Source organism: Camelus ferus, chromosome X, assembly GCF_009834535.1.
Source record: "Camelus ferus isolate YT-003-E chromosome X, BCGSAC_Cfer_1.0, whole genome shotgun sequence".
NCBI classification, from domain to species: domain Eukaryota; kingdom Metazoa; phylum Chordata; class Mammalia; order Artiodactyla; family Camelidae; genus Camelus; species Camelus ferus.
Window position 1 is genome coordinate 79,545,273 of NC_045732.1, and position 25,319 is coordinate 79,570,591.

At 49.3% G+C, this 25,319-nt stretch overlaps 1 protein-coding gene across 4 annotated transcripts in view; it reads right to left on the minus strand.

The window, feature by feature from the left end:
• The window catches only part of MAMLD1 (mastermind like domain containing 1), a 55,702-nt gene that overhangs the window by 1,424 nt on the left and 28,959 nt on the right, over window positions 1–25,319 (minus strand). For 2 of the 4 annotated variants that reach the window (XM_032475677.1, XM_032475676.1), the window contains 2 exons: window positions 6,941–7,184; window positions 959–1,043 (listed from right to left, as the gene is read on the minus strand). In XM_032475677.1, the coding sequence (XP_032331568.1) occupies window positions 1,003–1,043; window positions 6,941–7,184 (285 nt within the window). In that variant the 3' untranslated portion in view covers window positions 959–1,002. The remainder of the gene's footprint in view (window positions 1–958; window positions 1,044–6,940; window positions 7,185–25,319) is intronic. The other 2 variants (XM_032475675.1, XM_032475674.1) reach the window with 1 other exon arrangement.

The window sequence follows — 25,319 nt, forward strand, 5'->3', positions numbered from 1 at the left end:
CAAAGGTGTCTTCACCTTGGGCTCCAGCTGCTGGTGGGGAGCCACTGGCCCACCACTGACCTCTCATCTTCTGCCCCCGGCTCCTACTGAACATCCCCCGCTCCCTCTGTTCCTCCATCCTCAGCCTGGACCGCGGTTCTTGTGGGAAGCCTGCCTAGACGCGCTGGGTCTGTAGTCTCAGCTCCCCCTCCATCCGAGAGCAGACCACGTTGGACTGAAAATGCCAGCTTATCTGTCTGTCTTTTCAAGTAGATTGTAAACTCCATGAGGCCAGGGTCTAGGGCTGCTTTTGTACTCAGCCTCTGTCACTGCTCATACCCTTGACACTGGCTTTCCTGGAACTTGTCTGCCCTGCCCCTAAAGCCTGCCTGACATGCTGCTCCGGCCTGGATGGCTGGACATTCAGCTGGTACCAGGCCCAAAGGAACAGGGGTTTTTGCAAGAGAAAGGAGGACCAATAGTATGATGGCGGCACTGGGCTCAAATGAAGATGCCACACATCTCCTGGCGGGGAAGCAGCCTCCCCTGAGCCCCAGGCAAGAATGCCCTTGGCCTGGCCCAGTGTCCTCACTGGCTGGTGACGACTGCTTTACATGTGTCTCCCCAGCTAGTCTGGAAGCTCCTTGAAGGAGAGACCATGTCTGGTTTTCTGCTAACAGCTATATCCCCAGCCCATAAATCTTGATTACAGTCCTAGCTGCCATGGTTGAATCAATCTCTTGAATAAGGCAGTGATTTCAGAGCCGTGAAGACTGGGACTTCGACTGAGATCCTACTTAAGTTTTCAATGGGACAGATCCAACCTGGGTGCTATGGAATCACCCTGCGGACCTCCTCTCTTTCCCACAATGCTTTCACAGACATCTCAGTAGCTGTTTATTCCAGGGTGAATTCTCCCCTAACCTCACATACACACCCCCAGCCCACCCCTTTGAGAACATTGACCATAACTGCTTACCTTGAAATTGACTCATCTGTTGAGCGACATATGCACTCTGCTGTTCAGGGGTCATTGCCATAAGACCTGATCTCTGCTTCTCTTGCTAAACAGAAGATGAAAAAGAAGGGTTAGATGAGAGCTACCGAGAAATACCAGCCTTGGGATCGCTGCGTGAGGACTCAGGACTTGGCTTTGGTGTAGCAGATAGCATGAGTGAACACACCGACACACACTCACATGCATGCCCCACCCTCCCAAGCAAAACTTCACAGGTAAATAAAAGTAAGATTCTGCACCTGGGTTAAAAAACCAATTGCGGCAGCATAGGATGGGGCAGGAGACACAGAGCTTAACAGCAAGAGCACGTAGAGAAAAGGCTGAGGCATTTTTGGATGTCCTTCTGCTCAGGATGGGTCAGCAGTGAGATGTGGTCACCAAAAGAGCAAATGTAACATTAGGCTGCATTAATAGAAGCAGAGTAGAGAAGGAGGGAGGTGACAGTCCTACACTGCTCTGCCTTGGCCAGACCCTGTCTGCAGTCCTGACAGCAGTGTGGGCATCCCAGTCTCAGGGAGACCCAGACAAACTGGCCGCATTCAGAGGACAATGGAGGTAGGGCTTGGACTCTGAACCACGCAGGCAAACAACAGCTGAGCCAACCAGGGGTGTCAGGGCTGGGGCACAGCAGACTCTGGACAATGCTGTGGTGGGGTGCCCAGCCTCTCCAGGGCTGTCATGGAGGACGGGCTAAGGCTTGTTCTGGGTGGTCCTGGCATGAAGGGCAGGATGATCTCAGGGTCAGGTGGACGCACTGTATGACACCTGAACTAGTCACTCACTGCCAGCTTCCCTTCATTGTCCTGACTGGCTGCATCAAGGACAACTAGGATGAGCTCCCCAGACTCCATCTCCAAGCTGGGTGGGCAGGGGGCGGGGCTGAGCTTCCGGGCTGCAGTCCCAGCACTGAGTCTGGGAGCAGCTCAAGGGGACGCTGGGAGAGAACCAGCTGAGGGCTTGGAGAAGGCGCGACTTGCCCCCAAACCCTCAGCACTTTGTGCCAGGTTGTGACTGGGAACCAGGTCTGACTCCCAGTCCAGTGCTCACCCGCTGCCATCTCGCTCCCTTTCTCAAGAAGTCTGTTCCCTAATGAGCCGACCACTACCGGCATCTCTGCCAGGGAGCACACCTCTCTGAGGCCACTTGGGAAACTGCATCCCCTCCAGAGGCCAGGAGACTTGACCCTACAACACAGGCTGCCTGGTGTTGGTGTGGGAAGGGGGCGGGGCAGGGCAGAGGGCTGGCGTTTGGAAGAGTGCCCGGCTCCCAGGCCTGGTGGCAGTTCCTGGCCTGGGTTCCTGCCAAGGCAGAGAGGACCAACACATGGCAGTGGGCGCACTACATCACAAGCGATTTCTCCAGCCCGCCCTTAGCCTGCTTCCTGTCAGGGCTCTTGTCCCCACTCCCCCTCCCCTGGGGCTGCTGGGATGTGGGTGGTGGGGATGCTGTTCTCCAGCCCTGGAGCTGCCCTCTTCCTGCTGAAGTGTGGGGTTGGGGGATAGGACCTGAAGAGCACAGGGGTCACGTGACCATCCAAAGCCGTGCCATCAGGAAGTGAGGGAGCTGTAGGATCTGCCTGAGACACTCAGGGTGGGCTCGTATTTCTGAAGGCAGCTTTCTCTCTTCTGTTCTTCCCTTCGACCCTTCCACCAGCCCTAGGAGGTCTGTGCAGATCCATGGTTCCCCGCTTCCCGATGTGACAACTGAGGCTCACAGAAGGGAAACGACTCGCTGAAAGCCACCTGGCTGGGAAGTGCAGGCTCTCCTAACTGCAGACCCAGTGCTTCTGCCTCTCCAGCCCGCTGCTTCTGGGGACTGGCTCCTGTGCCCTGCTGTCTCCACCGACCCTAACTCCATCCCCACCGGCTGCTCCATTCATTTCATCAAATAACATAGTTGTACAGAGTAGGGGGGTGGGCTAAAGAGTGCCACCAAAGAAAAAGCAGGGGCAGTGGGGCAGAAGAATCCAAAAGGAAGGAGGTGGAGAGGAGAGCTGCCGCCGGGGCATGGGAAACACAAGGGAAGGGTGAAGGCTGGGCTGGGGCAGGAGTCAGGTTGGAGGAAGTGGGCAGGGTCTGGCAGATGAAAGAGAACGCTTCTCAAACGGTCCTTGGTTACAGGGACAACTGGATGGTGGTGAGTGTTTATCCAAGGAAGCACCCAATCCAGAGCATCCAGAGTTTAAGGGAAGGTCTGGGCAGCGGCACGGCTACAGAAACTCCCCCGTCCAAACAGCACAGCTGCCGCCGGCCTGGGGGACAGGTCTCTGACATCCTGGGGTGCTACCATCAAGTGCGGTCTCTTCATGCCGCTGGGGCCTTGGGGAAGGGACCTCCAGCCTTCTGCTCTAGGCCTGGTCCTGTTGTTCCTGGCCCAGCAGCCAGAGCATTCTCTCTGGGCCTCCCGAGGAGGCGGCTTCCTTTGTTTTGCAGATGGAGGCCCCCATCCTTTGTTCTGAATCTCAAAATGTGCTCCAGAGATAAGCCCCAAGAAAACGGTTGTTGCCTTTTGACATCGACAATTAGAAATTGTTGGAAAATGGAGAAAACAGGAAATGACAAATGTTTTCAGTGACCAGGAGGAAGCGGTGGCTGAAAGTTGCTGCTTGGTGACAGGACACGCTGAAGGATGGCCCAGGACACGCTGAAGGATGGCCCAGGCCACCTGTGGCTTTTTGCAATCGCGGACTATGGAGTTCACCCAAGGGCTGCTTTACCCGGGGCTGCGGTTGTCATGGCGCTCGGTACTACTGTACCAGGTGACACCGATGGGCCACGTCAGGTGGGCCCTGTGTGAGCTCGGTGTACTTCCCCATGCTGGTCCCTGGAAGTCTCCTTGAGAACCATGGCCCTGGCTCTTCCCTGTCACGCCTCCTCCCACTGAGCCAAGACCACCCTGACAGACAGACCTGCGCTCGGGTGGCGATCCAGAAAGTCCTGAGGCTGCCTTCCTAGAAGCTTCACGCTGATGCCCAAGAAGCTGCAAGGCCCCCCCCTCCCCGTCCCTGGGGACTCACACCAGGGCTAGCGCTTCATCTGTGTGCGCTAGGCAGGAGAGAGAGGCAAAAGGCTGGCCTGAACCCCACCACTGTCCCCCCAAGCCCAAAACAGGACCCACCGGGAGGCCAGGCCAGGCCGCCCTGTCAGTGTCACCCTTCAGCCGCCACTGGCGGATGTCTCCTGGGAGCCCGGGTATGATCACCTGGTGTGCGTGACCTCTCACCGCTGCAGGCGAAGAACAGTCCCATGAGTGATTCCACCACTTACTGAGGCTCAGGGACCCTCTAACTGGATGGGGCTGGGGCAGAGGCAGAGGGCAGAAGAGAATCAAGACTCTCACACAGGGCGGCCACACATGGTTCCTGGGTCTCAGGAGGAGAGCATTCTGACTGGGAAGGGGATTCCAAAGGAATGGCTCTGGGGGAATGAAGGCGATGGACCCGAAGCCTTATTTTCTACAGCACGTTGTGGTCGGGATGTGGAGAGAGAAGCGGAGAACAGAGAAGGGAGAGAGTGAGGGAGACAGGGAAGAAGGGGCTGGAGGGAGGGGGGGAGTAGGAGGAGGGACAAAAGGAGAGGAGGCGGCAGAGATGTCTTTTCCCACCATTAGGAAGCTCCTGCCTCCTTTCCCAGCAGACAGCCCCCCACTCCAGTGAGTGCCCTCACAGAGCCAGCCTACCTGCACCAGAAGGCACCCGGCTCTGTGTCATAGGTTCAAAGGTTAATGAGTCCTAGCGTGTGGGTTTGTTTCTTTGTTTATTACTCCACTAGGAAAAGCACCTTTTTCTGGTGATTTTTGGAAGCCATATTTGGAAACAGCTCACCCACTCTTCTGACTTTTCCTTTGAAATGACAGGAAGACAGTGTTCAGCATGGAGACCATCAAATCAAGACCTGAGTTCTGGGGTCTCCCACGCCTGTATGGACGCCCACTCCTCAGACCTGTGAGCTCGGGCTCCCCTTGGCCCATGGACGGAGGCCACGAAGACACTGGCACCAGAAGCCTTCTTTGAGGGGGTATGGATGCTCTTAGGCTAAAATTCTCCTTAGGTGTCCTTCAGTTAGCTGACAAACATCTCTTGTAGGGCTACTCCAGGCCAGGCTCTGTCCCGGGCATGGGGGTAGCATGGTGTGTCTCTACTCTTGTGAGGCTTACAATGGTGGGCGACTGACCAGGACACAAGTCATCGATCAAAGAAACATTTCCGATGGTGCCACACCTTCTACAGACAACACAAGTGAGTGAAGGAGAGGGCAGGCAGGGCAAAAGCCTTGGCTCAGGGCATGGGGTCTTTCTTCGCCTCCTGTGGCCCCTGGAGCAGGAGCCAGAGCCTCCCCCACGGTGGTGGTGCCGCCCTTGGGTTTGAACCGGTCTGAAGCTGCCACTGGGGGCTTCACAAAATCAATGCCGTTGAAAGGGATGGCAGACAGCTGTAGGTCAACTTTTTTACTCTTCATTTCCTGTCTTTCCAGTCGACCTCCAACTCCATGAAGTCTATCCTGACTCCTCCTCCATCTCAGTGGTTTCAGGGCTGCTTGGTCCTGGAAGGGCTTGGTCTACATGCTGGGACTGATCTGGTGGCAGAGGAAGCAAACGTCTTTGCAGCTCGCCTTTCTTCTTCCCCTGTCCTCCGTCTCACACCGAGCCTGGCCTTCCTGAGTCACGGTGGAGCTGGCAAGGGCCTGTCTCTTAAGTGGGTCCCACTTCCAAAGCTTCGTAGGGAAGATCTGAGGGTCAAGCAGCTGCCCCGCCCTCCACTGCTGGATGGAAGGCCTGGTTTAGCTTCAAAGAGAGATAATAAGGTGAGGATAGGAGTCCGCCAGGCAAGCTAGCTGGAACCCCTCATTTTTTGCCTTCTGAGGACAGGGAAGGGCAGGGATACCAGGGTGGCACACAAAAACATCCAGAGTGCATGATGTCTCCATCTCTTTGCTAATTCTGTTTCCCTGGCAGCTTGGTGCTGGACGACGTTTCCTGGGTTCCGGTTGCACAGCGAACAGCTGGAGAGCATGGTGGCTCTGAGGGTACACGGAGAAAAGGGGCAAAAAAGAGAGAGAAACACTGACAGCTCTTGAATGGAAAACACTGCTTGTTCGTCCAGGCGGTCCTTTCAGCTAGATGAGCATCTTCTGGTCACTATCACTCAGCAAATGCTCACTTCTCTGGTTTTCTCTGCAGATCAGGCTGACATCCCGTGCACACTGATATTTCATGCACAAGAACAACCCCACCATCCAAAGGAAATTCTCCACAAAGGCTGACTCTGGCTGGAATCCACCATCTCGTGCTCATGCCCACTCACGTGACTCTTCAGGGCAAGTCGAGCCATTCCCTCTAGAATCTGGAGGGTGATGCAGACTCTCAGCCACCTTGGACAGGCTTGGCTTGGCTTCCTTCGGCCTGCCCTCTCCGGGCTGCCAGTCTCCAGCGGGATGATCCAACTCCCCACTTCTGGGGTGCACGAGTCCTGGGTGGAGGGGGTTGAAGGGGTTGAGGAACAGCGGGGATGCGGAGTCCACAAAGGTCGCTGGAGGGAGAGGCAGTTCCAGAGCACCCACTAGGTACGGAGCAGGCAGGCACTGGAGGGGATTTTGAAGTGCAGAAGCGCAGCCCCTGTCCCCCTTGGGCTCACAGTCTGGCCGCGGGGACAGACAGGCAGGGGGGGAACTGGGGTGCTGGAAGGCGTACAGCAGGGGAGGGGCAACTGCCCCGGGGCAATCCCCACTCAGTTCCCCGGAGGTGAAGCTGAGGTGCCTGGAACGTTCTGCTTGCTCGGGCAGTCTCTCTGCCAAAGACTGGCTGGGCCACAGTAGTGAAAGCACTAGAAATCTGTCACCTCCTGTGTTCCTCCCAACAACCCTGTGCGGCAGGCGGGCAGGCTGAGCAGGGGACTGCGCCCCAGCTGACAGATGAGGAAAGCGAGGCTCAGGGGAAGTGACTTACCTACAGCGTCGCAGCTAGGCAGTAGTGGAGCGGGCACCTGCCTCCAGGCCTTCGGATCCCAGCCGCCCCAGGGCGCTGCCTCTGAGGTGCCATACGAGGAGGTGACTCGGGCCAGCTCCTGAGCAAAGGAGCTGCCGGGCAGGAAGGACTCACTCCCCACGGCCTGGCAGGATGGGGGCTGTCGCCCGAGGCTGACCTGGGGGGGCCTGGCTTCCCCAAGCTTGCAGGCTTTGTCTACATGAGTCTACAACAACCGATTGAACAGTCCATCAGCTGCTTGGCCACCACATGCTTCTGACTGCTCTCGTCACTCGCCCTGACCGCCTAGCGGGGCCGTTTGGGTGTTGTGGTTAAGACACACCAACTGGTCTGGGCCAACCAAACCCGACAGCCTTGCGGTCTTAACTGTCTTGGGTCACAGACTCCTTGGAGACTCAGTTAAAAGCTATGGTCTCTTTCCACAGAAACAGCACTTAACGGTGGTGTCTCCCCCTTCCCAGTCCACCAACATTTTACATATAATTTCAGGGATTTTCGGGACCACATACTATCCATCGGTGGAGCTCAGTTAAGGAGCCTCTGCCTTGATCAGTCACTGTCTTGTTAGAAATGGGAGTCGAGCTGGGTCAGACAGCTGGTTCATCAGCAATGACCTTGACCCATCCCACCCCTCCCCATGCCTCTACTCCCCGCCCCCGGGCCACAGAGCACACCATTCTAAACTGGATTGTGGGTATGTGTGTGGAGACACACTGAGGAATCTGCAAAACCAAGCAGTCAAGTGTAAATCTCACGACAGCCAAGCCCTGAACTGTGGCCCTCACTGCACTTGGCCTGGCCAGGACCCCCAAGGTTTCAGGACTTGAGTGATGGTGGGAACCTCCCCTTTCCATCATGTTTTAGAAGACAGGGTTGCACCAGAGTTGAACATCTGACCTGATTCTTTCAGCCAAAGGCAATGAAAAAAAACCTCACACTTGATATCCATGTCAGAGAAAGCCCCAAGACTCAAAGGAACTGCTGATAGAGCCCTGACGTCCTGCCGAGTGGCGTCCAAGAGGACCAGGGGGAGCCTGCCTTGATGAGAAGTTCCTTTTTCTACGTGAAATAGCCTCTTCACTCTTGGGCTTTTAACACCTGAGCTTCAAGGGATCCTCTGCGCCGATCAGACATTCCAGGAGAAAGGGAAATATTTATCCCCTCCAATCTAAGCTAAACAGTTGGAGTCAATTCAATTCCTTGCAATAAACACGACTTATTGCCTTCTGTGGGCGAGTCTCTGCAATGGATGATGGGCCAGTGGGGGTCTGGATACCTTATTTGAAATAAAATAACAGTAAAAACGGCCACCCCTGCATGTACCGAGCACTTGCTATGCACCAGGCACTGACCGAAGTGCGTTCAATATTCAGTCTTACTTAATCTGAAACAGCCGGATACGAGGCAGGAACTATTATTGTCCTTAATTTACAGAAGAGTACACTGAGGCCCTGAGAGGTTAATGAAGTTGCCCAAAGTCACACAGCTAATTAGTTACAGAGGAAGATGCAAATCCATGTGTGTGTGTGGGTGTGAGTCTAGCCTGTCATACGGAAAACAAGTTTGAAATGTAGAAACTATTAAAACGTGCCATTTAGAAAAAAACAGGCGAGATTTTATGGGTGGGGGGTCCAGACAAAATTTTAAGGACAACTTATAAACACTTAAAGATGGGACTAGGAAGATAATCTAACTACCTGGAGAGTTTCAGAGATGACACCCCTCTCCCCAAACAAAAACAAAACCAAAAAACCACGGGAAATATGCTTAGAAAGTGAACTGAATGCACTTGGGAAAGAAAATCTCTTTGCAGCTCAGATGGTATGCCAGCTGTGGAGGGTCCGGCACCCTGCCCCTTGGGGTCACCTGTGGCTTCATTTCATCAAGCTCCAATCTGTCCTTGGATCCAGGTCATCTGGGACAGGAGCAGAAACATCGCTCTCTACAATGGACCATTCTTTATGTCTGCATGCCTAGCTCCTTGATAACGTCAAGCACTATTTTATAGCCACACAGTTTTTACTGTTCCAATATGCACATATTACTAGCCTTCTGATTTCTTGCCCAGTCTAGGATGACACATCTTAAAAGCAATGAATGGGACTTACTGGTAGGGAACCGAAGCATTTTAAGCTTTCACTCAGGAATCCCTGGTAGCTTCATGTAACTTCTACGATATTAGTGATGGGTCAAGAAGCAGGACCTCCCTCCCCTCCACCATCAGCATCAACATACGCTTCCAGGATGCCCCGACAGTGTGGGCAGTTCTGTTTCAGCAGAATGGGAGCAGGCACTTGGCAGACTAATGTAATCCCCGATTAAAAACCGTAATAAATACAAGAGATGAGATTCAATCTTGACTCTGATTGACAAGGACCTTTACAGCTAATGCTCATGCATCTTCTTCGGTTCATTTAATTTGGAGAAGAAACTGCTATTACACACCTTCTGAACGTGAGGCCAAGCTTCCAAGAAAAAGGTTGTGGGGGACTCTTCAACTCCTAGAGGCTTCCAAACATACGGTCAACCCATCTCTCTTTGGAATCCCTGAAAAGCTGGTATTACTTACACCGTGTGATATTTATTGTTCATGCCCTGTGTGCCGGGCACTAACTCTGTACACACACACATTTGAGACTGTCTCTAGTTTACAAGACAAAGCAAGTGGAGGTTGGTCTCCCCAGGATGCACAGCGGCAAGGTGGGGTACAGACCTGGATCTGATTTACAGAGTGACTAAACCCCAAACAACTGCTGGGTTTGGAAGAACAGAGCGCCTTCTCTGCACACGAAGAGAAGCAGCTGGGTGTCCTTTAGCCACGCTGGGGAAACTTCACATTGTTGGCTATTCTGTGCCCTCGCTGCAGTGCAAGTGGGCTCTCAGTGCAAGGAGCTCAGATTGTGAACAACCCCCACAGACGCTCAGATGCTTTGCAAGAAGCAGATGACTGCTCTGACTTTATAAATTATTAAATGGATTAGATATTGGTCCAACCTCCACAATGGAGCTTCAGAAGGAGATATATGTGCATCCACAAGGTTATGGTTGGATATCATAATTTTACTGGCTTCTGGGGGCTTGTAGATTTCTAAAGTTACTCATCCTGAAAATTCAGGCAGCGAATCCTAAACACCTTCCTTTCTTTCTCTGGTCTTTACTAACAATGTGCCAAGCCCTGTCCTATGAATTTTACATGGGTTAGCCTTGAGTTGACATGCTGCTCTAGGTGTGATCTGCCCAACATAGCTCAACGGAGCTATCGTTTCTCCTATCTTTTGGTAAAATAGACTAATAACAATGATAAACGTTGCTGGTGATATACTAGAAACATTTATTGAGAACTTGATCTAAGGTTCAGCCCTGTCTTGGAGTCATTTCAATTAATTAATTCTTAGAACAATCCTATGACGGAGGCACTCTTACGATCCTGTTGTAAAGATGAGGAAACAGAGGCATGAAGAGGTTAAACAACTCGGTCGACGGCGGTCACTCATTTGTGAGTGCCAGAGCCTGGACCAGAACCCAGACACTGTCTGACTACAAAGCCCATGCCCTGAGTTTCGCCGGACCAAATCGCCCAGCTGAAACCTTTGCTAATGCTATGTACAAACAGACCAGGAGCAAGAAGGTTCTCTGTGAGCCAGGTGTTCTTTCCCTTACGTAACAACGCGACCCTAAAATGAAGGGTTTCCCAAGCTGAGGGATCTCTGTTCTGCCACCCGTGGTACAGGGCGTGGGACTTTCACTAGATAAGGTTTGCTCGGTCGCTGGCTCTCCTCTATAAATGTGCATTTTGTCAAAGTTTCCTTTGAGCTTTTCCTCTATAAATGTATAGAATTGAATTTTACTATTTCAAAGTTTAAATGACTAATATTGCCGGGTCCCAAATTAAGTTCACTTAATCAATCAAGCACTCAGACTTGAAATTTAACCACGGAAGTTAAGTTCAACTGGTCAAGTTCTACTTTGCCTAAGGGAAAAAAACCCTCAAGAACACAAAAAGGTAGAAGTCAATAATGTTCAAACCAAACAAGGAATGAAGGAATAAATATCTTTTCTCCCTGCAAGGCTGATGCCAGTGAATAATCCAGTGGCCTGTTATCCCCCCGGGGTAGAGGCTGTGGACGCACCTCTGTGTCTCCCAGAGTGCTAGGCACAGAGCAGGTCTGCAGTGCAGTCTGCCGTTCAGGCCGGCTGCTTTCCGTGGGGCAGGTCTGCAACGTGGCAGGGCTGCTCCTGCCGTCAGTCATGCTGGGTAATGGAGTAGGCAGAGTGTGGGTTTGGTCTGGCCAAGTGGGCCATGGGAATCATCCGAGGAGCAAGGTGCGGTCAAGAGCAGTGCTATGAGGGAACATCAGGGACTAGGTCATAGCTCTCTGGAGTCCAGACCTGCTGTAGCCGGCCTTTTGGAAGATTTCTATTGTCTCATGATGATGCGGGTGATGATGATAACAGCTACCATGTACTGAACACATACAGCGTGCCAGGCACTGAGTGAAACCCTGCACAGCTTTTATCTCACTTAATCCCTGAAGCAAGCCAGAAAGATGGGTACCATTATCACCTTCATTTTATAGAAGAAGAAAATAAGGTTCAGAGAAACAAAGTAACTTGCTCAAAGTCAAAGTAAGTGCCAGAGCTGGGAGCTGAACCCGGGTCTGACTTGCTCCAAAATATGGGCTCTTAATCACAAATATGAAAAAATGCAATGTCCAAAGCATAACCCTTACGCTTATGTGACTGACATCATTCCCCCAGCGCCTCCCAGCTGGGTATAGTCAGCACTGCTGACAGGCCCTGGGGTCCAAAGAAGCCATCCAACTAACCATCACACTCAGGCAAACGAGGAAGGGAGCGGCAGGGTTTCCTTTGGAGACTTCCGGATTTAGACAGATCCAACGCATGTATCTAAATTCACTCCCTCCCAAAGCCCCACTAAAAGTACCGCGAGGGTTCGCTTTGGCTTTTAAAGACACACTCCTGCTCGGGTAAGGAGAATGCTCCAGGAGACAACAGCATCATAATTTCCCAAGCTCAGAAGGAGCTAGACCAGGGCTGCTGACTCCATGGCACCAAGGAAGCGGAATCACAGGAGGGGAGAAGGGAAAGTGGGAAAGCAGCTCGGTCTAGATGGCAGAATCCTCGGCAGGCTCCGAAACAGCAGCCCCAGGTTGTCTCTGGCATCAGGAGGTGAGGCGGAGGGGGTGGCCAACATGAGGCAGATCCCTGGGTGGCTTCCCCGACTCCACGTCCCTGGGGATCTGCCTCTCCTCCACGCTGGCAGAGATCTGGCTTGACCACTTGCTGCTGAATTTCCTGTTCTGCCTTCCATGTCCTGCTGCCTGGTTTAGCTGAGGACACTCACTTCACCCCACAGAGGTGTTCTCTCGTGACCTACACCTGGAAGCTAGAGGTCCAGGAGGCAGACTGTGGCGAGGAAAACAAACACAAGAGAGCAGCCCAGTCCCTCAGGCTGTGTTTCTCCTGCCCGTCCTGCACCAGGCCCGCGGTTCTGCCACGAGTCCTGACGGTGGGGTCGCTACGCATTCCCGGAGCCTTCGTGCCTTGAGTCACTGCCCTCCCTAAGAGGGGAGCCGGGGCAGCTTCTCTTCTGGAAGCCTTCATCCAATAGTGGCACTATGACCCTTTGCTGCTGACACACCTAGATTGTGCTTGCCCCTTAGTTTATTCAAAACTAAAAACAGACTTACCCTATGATCCAACAATCCCACTCCTGGGCATATATCTGGAAGAAACTCTAATTCAAAAAGACATGTGCACCCCAATGTTCATAGCAGCACTGTTTACAATAGCCAAGACATGGAGACAACCTAAATGTCCATTGACAGATGACTGGATAAAGAAGATGTGGTGTATTTATACAATGGAATACTCCTCAGCCATAAAAGATAAAACTATGCCATTTGCAGCAACGTGGATGGACCTGGAGATTGTCATACTAAGTGAAGTACGTCAGACAGAGAAAGATGAATATCATGATATCGCTTATATGTGGAATGTAAAAAAAAGAGACAAATGAACTTATTTACAAAACAGAAGCAGACTCACTGACATGGAAAACAAACTTATGGTTACTAGAGGGGAAAGAGGGGCTGGAGGGCTAAATTGGGAGTTCAGGATTTGCAGATACACACTACTATATATAAAATACATAAACAACAAGGTCCTACTGTACAGCACAGGGAACTGTATTCAATATCTTACAATAGCCTATAATGAAAATGAATATGAAAAGGAACATATATGTATAACTGGATCATTATGCTGTAACCAGAAATTAACACAACATTGTAAACCAACTATCCTGCAATTAAAACAACAACAACAACAAACCAATTGCTTGTTGAAGAGGTCACTGATAAGTAGTGAAACTGCACAGAAAAGCAAGAGAGCGTCGGAATCAAGATGGTGGTTACCTCTCTCAGAAGGGGCACAGGGGGGTCGACTCGGGGGCTGACAGTGTTCCCTTTCTCAACCTAACCAGAGGTGACAAGAGTTTCACTTTACTTCTTTAAATATACACATAGGCCTTGCACACTTTTTTTGTATCTGTTATATTTCACAATGAAAGGAAAAGTCTATATACGCAGCTTGATGCCAGTAATGTGAAATATATATTTCCACATCAAAAAAGCTAATGAAGTACTGCATTTCAGCATGTTAACAGTGGTTATCCCTGACTTATTTATATACTGTAAATTTATATATTTTATTATCTCATGGGGTTTGTGTTTTCACTACACTTTCCTGCATTTTCCAAGTTTACTACAAAAAGCAATCAGATTATAGAAGACCACAAAACATACTGAAAAAACACAAGGTCCCCATCTAAGATCGAAACTAATGAGGATCAACCCAAAATAGACGGGCTGAGCCATCTGTGGGAGTCTGTGCAGAAGGTAACTTCCTAAAGAGACGGACGATGCGCCTGATCTGACTAGGATGAGCTCAGAGCTCGCCAAGCAGCCGGGGCGGATTCTTAGAGTGAGTACTTGGAAGCCAGGACAGTTGCTATCTCTGGGAAGAGGGAGAGTTTCCAAGATATTTCGAATGTGCTATGTCTTAATCTGCCTGTCCTGAAGAGTACACGGGTGTTGCTTTTATTATTGTATGTTTTATATGCTATTCTGTATTTATCATATGGATTAAAAAACACCCCAGGATTCATTGTCAAAGGAACAACTCAAGTTCATACAAAATCATCATCACCATTTAGAGGTTAAAAAAGTTGCTTTGGTACCTCCATTTAAACAAACAAACAAACAAACAAACGTAATCCCCCCCCCCCCAATTTTTTTTAAAAAGTCACTTTGGAATTTTGATCTTCTTTTCTTTTCTGCTACCAATTCCACTTCTTTCTGGAGATGCTCCAGTCACCAGGGATGAGGATGGGGTCAAGGCTGCAAGGACCTAGCTCAGCACACTCTTCATGAGTTTTATGGGTGGTCTGGTGTTGGCTCTCAGTTCTTTTCAGGAATGCTGACCATTCCAGAGCTTTGGATTTGGAGTCTGCCTTTCCCCCCCAAAGATTTTGTCCATGTAGATGCACTAGAAGGTATTCTGACCACAAATGAACCTGTGCCTCCTGCTACTCTTCTCTCTCACAGCAAACTATCTGGTTTTCTTCCTTCCTTACTGGTATGGGAGGCGGGCATCATTCTCTGCTTTTCTTTTACTGAAGCCCTCACCTTCTGTCTTCTTCTGATTTGTTCTGTCTCCCTGGGGCTAACTCCTCTTCTTACGACCCTAATATTTTTTTGTATTAACTTGAGGAGAAATGAGAGATCACTTACTAAAGTCATCATTCTCAGTAGAGGAAGGAGAGGTCCAATGATTTGCTCAAGATTGCCAAGCAATGGATAAGCCTCACCTTGGGAAAACCATCTTCCTGATCCTTTTATCTCCCCTGCCAGGTAAGTATTGGTGGCTGCCAGGGGTGAGGGGACTGGGTCATGGGGAGTTCGTTTAATGGGGACAGAGTTTCAGTTGTGCACGATGACAAGAGATCTGGAGATGGATGGTGGTGATGGTTGCACAACAGTGTGAATGTACTTAATGCCGCTGAACTGTACTTTTAAAAATGGTTAAGATGGTAAATTTGATGTCATATGGATTTTACCACAATAAAAAAAAATGGGGGAAGAAAAAGATCGCCAAGCAAGTTAAAGACAGAGAATCCGGGAGTCGGAGAGATGTACAGTGAGCATCTACCTACACTGTTCTGCAGGGACTCAGTCTCTGAAAGTGGAGCCCTGCAGTGCCACCCTCTGAGAAACACTGCTTGCCACCAACTCCCACCTTGGTAAGTGTGAACCCTGAGGCTCATGGTAGGGAAGATCCTGGCCCCAAATCAGAGCAAACTGGAACTCATCACTCCCAATTCCCAGTCCAAGGTGCCTTCTAAGAGTCCTGGCCCAACTGCATCGCTCTCTCTGACTCTCTGAAATGTCTGCCTTCTGTTTCCTGTGTCATCAGGAAGGAAGAGTTCTCACTGGGACAGACTCTGCCAGAGGTCAGGCCAGCCTGGTCCTCAGTTTGTCCAGGAGCAAAAGACAGCCTCGTTCCTCTTTCCTCTGCACTGGCCTCCACCTTCTAACCATTTGGCCTCTGGTTTCCCCAGTGCCGCTTGCTTCTTTATAGTTCTTCCATCCTTGTAAAGATGTTTGAGTCATTAACATATATAAATAGCCACTCAGCCCAGTTACAGAGGTAGGTCAACAGCTTGGGTTCTAAGCATCATGACACACTGGCATAGGAGAGGGGGCTCTTTCCCGAGAATTCTTCCTCCAACAAAAAGCCCATCTACTTGACTTGGCAGTGGTGAGCTGAGAACTGATGGAACCAGGTTCATCCGGTGGGACTGATCAATGAGGAGAGCAGTGAAGGGCAAGGGACGTGCCAAAGTGGGAGACAGGAGACCTGAGATCTAGGCTTAGCCCCTCCATGTGCTTGACAGCTGGATGGCTTCAGGTTAAGTTGCCTGACCTCTCAGCTTCCTTATGCAGTAAGTAGGGATAACAGTGACCACTGCCAGGGGCTGTTGTCAAGACAGGATGACAGGACAAGGGGGAAGTCTTCATTATGGGGCTCAGTGCAGTGTACGCACTTGCAAGGGCTAGCTCCACCCTCCATCCTTACCCCCACTACTATTAAGAGCAGTGGCCTGGACGTCAGGGGACCTGAGTTTCGTCTGGGCTTTGCCATTCATTTTATGAGCTTAAGAAAGTCCCTTTCCCTTCGGTGCCTGTTGAGATCATCATGTGTTTTTTACATCCTTTGTTCTGTTAATATTGTTTATCACATTGATTGATGGTTATAGGTTGAACCGGCCTTGCATTCCTGGGATGAATCCCACTCGGTTATGGTGCACAATCCTTGTCGTATGTCACTGGATTCGGTTTATTAGGGTGTTGTTGAGAATTTTTGCATCTCTGTTCATAGAAGATATTTGTCTATCTTCTCCTTTTAGGGCCTCAGTGTCCCCATCTGTAGAGTGATGTAAGAATTCTTCTTTAGCCTGGCTGAACCTTTCCTGGAGCTGCTGTCTGAGACTTTTCTTACCCAACCTTCCTGTGTCCCCCAATCTTCACAGGCCTGCATTGTGGTCTGAAGCTCTCCCCAATTTCTCTTGCTCCCTCTTCCTTTAACCTTCACAGGCTCCCTTCCCTCCAATACATTTCAATACATTTCTTGCATGTCTAAGGTCATACTGGTATCTGCCTTTTGGTAGATCCAAACAGATACAAAGGAACACTTGGCTACTTAGTTCTTTTTTCTGCCAAACATATAGAGTAAACTGTCCCCCGCACTCCCCAACATTGCCCCAGTGAGCAGTGAGCAACACGAGAAGTGTTTGCCGGCCTCCTTCCTCAAGCACCTGGCTCACAGCTCAGAGAGTTCACTTCTGTCTGAGCTTCCTTATAGTTTCTGGAGATTTCTTGGGCTAGATCTTTTTTTGGTTACTTTCCTTCTTCATCCCAGTTATGAATTGGTTGTTTTGAAAAAGACAATGTAAGTCATGGGGAAATTCCGGACAAGTCTACTTTCCAGGGTTCCTGGCTAAGCTAACTTTAGTTGGGCCCTCTTGACTGTCTCCACGTGCCCAAGTCCAGCAGCCCTCAGTAAACATGGCACACTTTCCTGTGAAGAAGGTTCTGGTCTTCACCATACTGCTGTCTCTCCCTCATTAGGGACTTGCAAGCTAGTAAATGGATGGATCATGGGACCGTTTTGAAGGAAGAAGGGCTAGCTCTGGGAAGCAAAAAAGCAAGCACCAGCATGACCTACTACTGGGCCTGGGCAGACGGATGTCCTTTTTGATGGGTGACCATCTGATGAGAATGGATTCAGCAGTGACATTAAATATGGGCACAATCTTCAGAGTCAACATCTGTAGGGTATACTTTCTCAAAATAAAGTATTTTAGGGTTTGGTTTAATTTCATTATACAATTATATTGAATAGCAGATAATTACAGCAATGGTGTACGAAGTTCACATCTCATTGGAAGCCACCTGCTCACTGTAAGATACAGAATTTGTGAGCCTGGCATCTGAGCCAGGGGTCAGGAGACTTGGGCTGTTCCTCAGGGCCAGTCATTTCACGGCCTTGCTAGATTGGCACTGTGCCAGTGGGAAAATGCAGGCTTCACTCAGATCAGTTCTCTAGGCCCTGCTGGTTGGAGCCTGCTGTGAGCTGCAGGGGCCTCCACTGCCCTCATCCAAGAGCCTATCTCCAAACTGGGTGTGGGAGAGCAGGGAGCTGGGTGCTCAGGGGGCTGCTGTCTGGAGAGAGGAGGCCCAGGGTGCCTGGTAGGGAGACACCTAGTTCTGGGGCACCCAGGTTCTCCAAGAGAAGGCAGGAGGGATATGAGAGAGTTGGCTGCAGTTGCCAACCTGAGGTTCGGCACCAGTGTGTTGGTTTTTCTGAGGCCTGTCTGTTTCGTCCCTTTGGCACGCGCACCACCGTACACTGTAGGATGTACAGCATAGATTGCTCAATAGCTCTTGGCTGGAATCTGCTCAGTCTGCCTTTTACAGCATCTGTACAACACATGTTTACTGAGCACCTCCCATGATCCAGGCCCTGTGTGTGATAACTTGGGTGGACAAGGTGGAGATGGTCCTGGCCCTTTTAGAGCTGGCACACTCATATAATGGAGAAGCACTTAAACGGGATTTGTAATGAAGGTGCTAAGTGCTCTACCGGAACAATGCCGCTGCGCGCTGGAGAACAAACAGCACGGGGACCCAGCCTGGCCGGGGTGAGGGTTTGATTAGAGGAAGCTTCTTGGGGGAACTGAGCTTTAACGTGACCTGAAGGCCAAAGAGATGTTGGCCAAGTGAGGAGTCCTGGGCAGAAAACCGGCAAAGTTCTCAAATCCATGTTATCTCCATCACATGTTCACCCAGTGCCACTCCTATTCTAAGACTTGATGGATACCCAGATTATGTAAGGAGAATGCTTGCAAAGTGAGGCCTGAGGGTCTGGGTTCTCCCTGGAAAAATGGCTCTTTCTGAAGTCACACAGAGTCCACCCCAAGAGCACTGTGCTGCAGTGGATGGGGGCAGGGAAGATGGATGAAGAATCTTCCTATTTCTAATCCTAACTGAATAATTTCAAGAAAGGTGTTAGTCTTCCAGAAGCTGTAAGCCCGCTTGCTGAAAATCTGACGGCAAACCAAAGCTGCGGCTCCAGCATGTTTTCAGCCGTCCACATGGTACAGCAGCGTGGGTCCCATTTACAGAACAATCTGTTGTAAATCCATGTAGAGCAGAAGCGGTGGCTAAGAAAAGTCTGAGTCCTATTGTGAGAATCAGAAGGGCCTGTGGGACTCAGCTACACCAGAGGTTCTCAAAGTGGGGTTCCTTAGGCCAACAGCAACCTGTTAGAAGTGGAAATTTCTGGTCTCCACCCAGACCTACTGAATCAGAAACCCTGGAGGTAGAAGCCAGCCATCGGTACTTAACAAACCTTCCAGGGCACACTCAAGAGAGAACTACTGGTTTAATCCAACCTCTTCATTATCCAGAAGAGAAGACTGAGGCCCAGAGAAGCAAGGAACCCCTGACCCCAGGTCAAGCTTCGCTGTCCCTGTCCAGCAAGGCGTGATGTGCATGCTGGATGCTGGGCCAGTAATCACGGTGTGCTGCTGTCCAACTCTCCCTTTCCAGATGGGAGCTGTTTTTTTTTTTTTTTTTTTCTTTCCTGTACTTGTGCTCTGTCCCTGCCAAGGTGAGCCCAATGGCCAGAGGTGCCTGGAACATGAGGAGCTAGGCACTGACCAAACTGAGAGGACGGCACATTACCCAGAGTTCCTAGACTGGAGCTGAACCCCTTTGGGGAGAGCGTACATAGGCTTCCGGGAGGAGTGAGCATTTCGGGAGGCATATGTATGGGAAGGAGGAAGTGTATAAGTGCGGATGGCTGAAGAGGTCAATTACAGCGAATATAGTTGATTGCTCAGCAGCATCTCATCTTCCGGCTCTTGGCACCTTCTGCAGTTTCCATTCAGGCGGCCCCCTGGGCCCCATGTTGCCTGTATGCTTTGGGGAAACCGGCCTCCATGCAGGGTCGGAGAGGCGGGGCACTGAGCTCCACTTACATGAAGCAGCATAGTAGGCATATGCTCAATTCTGGCCACTCTGCCGAAAATTCCAGGGGCTTTCTGGGAAAGATGCTTCCTTGCTCTTATGACAAGACTTCTAGAATCGACTCTTTTTTCTGCTCCCCTGGATGAGGGCAGGGGGAAGCTTGTAGCCCCTGGAGGTGGGGACGGCGATCGTGTGCCCACCAGGGGGAGCCGGCCCCAGGATGACGCTGATGCTATGCGAGGTCCAATAGACAGCAGGGAAGAAACAGGGTCTTTGGGACACCACTGAGTTGTGGATGTAAACTGCCCCTGAAGTCTGCCCAAGTGCTGGACTTCCACTGACAGGGCTCAGTAAGCTCCCTTTATTGTTTCAGCCAGTGTAAACTGGCTTTTCTGCTACTTGGGACTCAATATATCCTAACTCATAAAGAATCTACCCTGACCACTTAGCCCTTCACACGGTCTGCATCACACCTCAAGACTCATGCTGGAGAACAACCTATCTTTAATGATGAAACCCGGGGCCTGCTGAACCCTGCTCAGCTTTGAGTCATGTTCCTTTAGCCATAGACCAGTTCATTTAAAGAGAATTCTGACACACCTAAACCATCTGTAAAACATGCTCCAGGAAACACATCTAGTGCGGATCCAATCCTGACATCTTGGGCTCCTCATTCAGATCTCAAGTGTGGCACTCAAGCTCTTAAATACTCTATTTTGCATTGGTTGAATGCGATGCACATTTTAGAAGCAGTACTCTAGCTTAACAACATTAAGGATTCCTGGATCACATTCAATTCTGATGCAAACTCGAATATGTACTTTGTGGGTTTCTGTGAAGAAAATAATTGACAATCCAAACTGGAATTCATCTATAGAAACAGGCAGTGCGAGCTCCTAAAAGCAATTATGGGCACCAAGCTTCTAAATTTTTAAATCCCCTGATAAGTCTAAGAACATACCAGAAAGTTGAGATTTGATTTCAGAGGTCATAAAGCAAAAAAAGCAAAAAAAAATTAAAAACCTGTAAGAGGTGCTGCTGAGTAGGACACTGATGGCTTTAGAAACAATCATGCGGGTTCATTCTCCTCCATCCCTAGTTCAATATTATATCAGAACTTTATCTCCCAGGAGATTTGGTGATACACACAAATCAAGTGCAGGGTTACAGAGAAATACTCAGCCTCCAGGAACCTCTGTTGGGAAGGGAGAGTTACAAGTTGGAGTTGCCTAGACAATGAACTCAGGCAGGGCAGATGGGGGCCGTGGCCACCACCAACGAAAGTGAGATGGAGGGGCAGGAACCAAGCAGTATTGTTGGGAACAAGGGGAGTGAACCTCTCACCCTCCTCTGTGCAGGGCTGATGCACCTGGAGCATTCTGGTCGTCCAGTAAAGACCTACCTATTCGGAGGCCTTCACTCCAATGCCCTGTGCTTCGCTCAGAGGCAAGCAGCCAGCCTAGGGGCAAAGGATGTGGGATGGGAGGAAAGACTCAGCAGGAATGTCACAGTTGTCTTCGAATCTCTGAAGGGCTCTGAAGTCTTGGAGAGTACACTGGACTGCAACGTTGATAAATCTCAAGATTTTTTTAAATTGTTTCAAAAATGGGGCCTGGAGAAGAATTCTAAACTTGAAACTGGATGTCAATCTAGCTCTGACAAGTCACAAGAGTCACAGGCAGATTTCCTGCTTGCTGCAGAGACTTGGCAGATTCTGGTAAGTTCCTGAGGCCACATCATCATTCTGAAATCTGACTGACATAGTTTTATCAAAGGATGGTCTTCTGTTGCAACCCTGCATTTTGCAGTGTGGGGTGGGGTAACTATAGAGCTTAGAAGAGTGGTACTGCCCACCAGCTGCTGAGGAAAGAGCCAGGCAGAACATATCTATGTGATGCTCGATCTATAGGAGTTCAGAGGGAATCGACAAGGTCCAGGTCATTGCTGGAGGCCACCCTTTCCAATCCCATTCCACTTTTTTCATCTGTATCAATCTTGAGCTACAACAGTTAAACAGCAGTAGGGGAAATCAGGAGATCTTTCTGGAGGGTGACAGGAAGGAATCTCTTTGTGATGTAATTATTCTGCTAAAGAAGACACTTCTAAATGAAAAGTGAATAGAGCAAATAAAAGAAGCTAACAATATAGCTGTCAAAATGACAAAAACAAACAAAACAAAACAAAATCCCCAAAAGATCATTTCTACTAAGGATATAAAAATCTGTGCTCATGAACTAGTAAAATAAACCTTTTAATTTTTTCTTAAACCAATGGTGGCAGCTTATTGAAATGCAACCAAGTGTTCTTAATAAGTTACATTTTAAGGCTGACAGGAGAGGAACATATGCTGAGCAGCCTTCAAAGTGTGCTCACTAGATACCGTGCTAGTCAAAAAGAAAGAGTGGAGTTATAAATACCCTGTGTGCAAGTGGAGACCACTCATTGCTCTCAGGACTGATTGAAAGCGATTGGGTTATGTTAAGAATATTAGAGCTGCCCCAGAGTGGTGTAAACGAATTTTAATTGGGTTGAAAAAAGCAATCGAATGAGTGGCCTGAATTTCTTGACATGAGAGAAAAAGGCTGGCTTTTTTCAGTCTTGTCTTATATCATGTGCTACTGTCACTGTGGTATGTAAAACGCCAGCCAGAGGTATTGTTTTGCCCTTCTAAAATGCGTGAAACAATCGCTACCACCACGACTGAACAACCAGCACAAATTACCACTGCAGGTGCAAAACTGTGATATTTGTCACAGGTTGCAGAAATTTCATGAATTCAGATAGCGCACTGATAGGATTGTAGGTAGGGTCTGCCCTACTGCCGTAGGCAGACAAGAGCCCCAGATGGACCCGAAAAAGCCTAACGGTCACAGTCAGGGGGTGGGGGCCCTATTTGCAGTGGCAGAGTTCTCCCTTCAGCACAAAACAAGAAGCTGAGTCCATCAGTCTCCTAGGCCTTGCAGATCAGGGCTTTCTAGCAATAATTACTCCAAAACACTCAAAACAGTTTCAAGAGCTTAGTTCTCAGAGGCTGGCAGGTACAGTTCATTTCTCGGCTCATTCCTTCTTGCATTCAAAGCTTCCTTGAGCTCACTTTTACAGAGCTGGATTAAACATATTCCTATGCCTGAGACGCCTGCTATCAAGAAGGGGCACAGGCAAGATGCAAATGACTCTGATTAAAAAATGGACATCACCAGACCCTGAATGGCAGAAGCCAAGGGTCTTGAGAGCTGGGATGTGAGTGGGGATACAGTGACCAGGGTGTTGACTTCCCAAAATTGGTCATTTGGACCAACGGTTGGAGGCCCTTGCTTCCTACTTTGTGTGCCAGTGTTGAGGCTGGTTCTCATTTTTGCTGAGATCCTCAACCTTTTCCAGAACTCTACCCCAGGGCCTAGCAGTAGTCACAGTGGGAGGCTTTGCACAGAAAGCAAGTCCCTAGCATCGCTTTGTTGGCTCCTGCATTCATCAGCAAACTGTGAGCCATCCTGGTGTTTCCAAGCTTGCAGACGCACTAGGGAACCAATGAAGCCAGCGAGTGGGGTTTCTTACCCCATTCTGGAGCAGAGATAATGTCCCTTCCTGTCTACACTCACTCCTTTATTCCCCCACCCACATGGTGACATTTCTTCAAAATGCCCAGAAAAGGAGAGAAATTATGATCGATTTATCAGGAAAGTTATTTCTATGCCCAGGAACCTTGCGCCGTGCGTGCTTGCATGTCCCTAGGACATCCAGGGAGCGCAGCCGGCCCACGCAGAACGAGGAAGACGGGCAGCTCAGCTTGCTGCTACCTTGACATCACACATTATTATTATTGAAAAGAAAATACTGCTTTTGACTAGGAGAGGATTAGCAAATGTTTTAAACTTTCATTTTTCTCCTCTTTTTTTTAATTGTGGTTAAACTGACCACTTTAAGTGCATAGTGCAGAGGCATTAAGTGCATTCTCAGTGTTGTGCAACCATCCCCACCATCCATCTCCAGGACTTTTTCATCTTCCCAAACTGAAACGCTGTCCCTGTTAGACATTAACTTCCCCTCCCCCTCCCCCGGCCCCAGGCAAGCACCAGTACGCCTTCTGTCTCTAGGAATCTGACTCCTCTCAGTCTCTCATCCGTAATCTGTCCTTCTGTGACTGGCTTACTTCAGTCAGCACCATGTCTTCAAGGTTCATCTATACTGCAACACGTGTTAGAATTTCCTCCCCCCACCCCCGTTTTTGTTTGTTTGTTTGTTTGTTTGTTTTGGCTTTTAAGAAACCCACTTCATTTAGTTAATATAAATAGTTGCTTAAATTGAATTTCCTTCCTTTTTAAGGCTGAATGATATTCCATCGTGTGGCTAGACCGCATTTTGATTATCCATTGTTCTCTCTATGGACACAAGGGTTACTTCCACATTTTGGCCATTGTGAATAACGCTGCTATGAATATTGGTGAAGAGATACCTGTTCAAGACCCTGCTTTCAATTCTTCTGGGTATATACCCAGGAATGGAATTGCTGGGTCACATGGTAATACCACATTTAATTTTTTGAGGACTCACCATACTGTTTTTCCACAGTGGCTGTACCATTTTACGTTCCTACTAACAGTGCATATGGTTTCCAATTTGTCCATGTCTCACCAACATTTGGTATTTTCTGTTTTATTTTTAATAATAGCCATCTTAATGGGTGTCAAGATTTTGTTTTTTGAGGACATGAAACTAGAAAGCCATATCTGAGGGCTTTGTCCGTTTACCTTTCCCAGGGCTCATCTTTGAAAGCGTTGCCTGATGGCGGGAAGGAGTCACGGAATCGTTCCTACTCATTCCCACTCCAGGGAGGTCAGGGGGGCCGCCCACACCTTTCAAAGCTTTGCCACACAGAAATAAATTAGCATTAATCAAAATTGCGAATAACAAAAGAATACCATATATCGCTCATACATGGAATCAAAAAAAAAAAAAGAGGACACTAATGAACTCATCTACGAAACAGAAACAGACTCGCACACATAATAAACAATCTTATGGTTACCAGGGGAAAGGGGGTGGGAAGGGATAAATTTGGGAGTTGGAGATTTGCAAAAGTTCACCACGATATATAAAAATAGATTTAAAAACCCCCAAATCTCTTCAGTATAGCCCAGGGAACTATATTCAGTATCTTGTAATAACCTTTAATGAAAAAGAATATGAAAAGGAATATATGTGTGTATGTGCATGACTGGGACATTGTGCTGTACACCAGAAACAGGCACACTACAACTGACTATACTTCCATTAAAAAAATTTGGGAATGAGGAGTCCGCTTTCATCTACAGGACCACTGAATCAGCTGGCTTTCGTAAATTCTCTTCACATGCCACCCAGACACGGGCCTGAAAAAAAAATCTGGGCCTCCCCACAACTATGCTCACTTCCACTGCTCAAAAATGGAAGCTGGCTGAACCTGGTGGCATGCTACAGGGGGCAGGGGCAGGGACAGTCAGGTAGAATCTGAGCATTTAGCTTCAAATCCAAAGCTCTCCAAAGCAAAGTAAGAGTTGGAATGGTTTCTGGTGAAGTAGGGCTCTGCCTCTTTCAGGCCTTCAAGGTCACATTTAGGCCAGGACTTCGAGACAATTTGTTGAATTGCCTACCTCCCCTTTCCCAAGCACCTAGCTTCAGTCTCTGAATCAGGATCTGTGGGCTCCATGCCATTCCATGCTGTACGTTCTCTAATCTAACACGCAAAT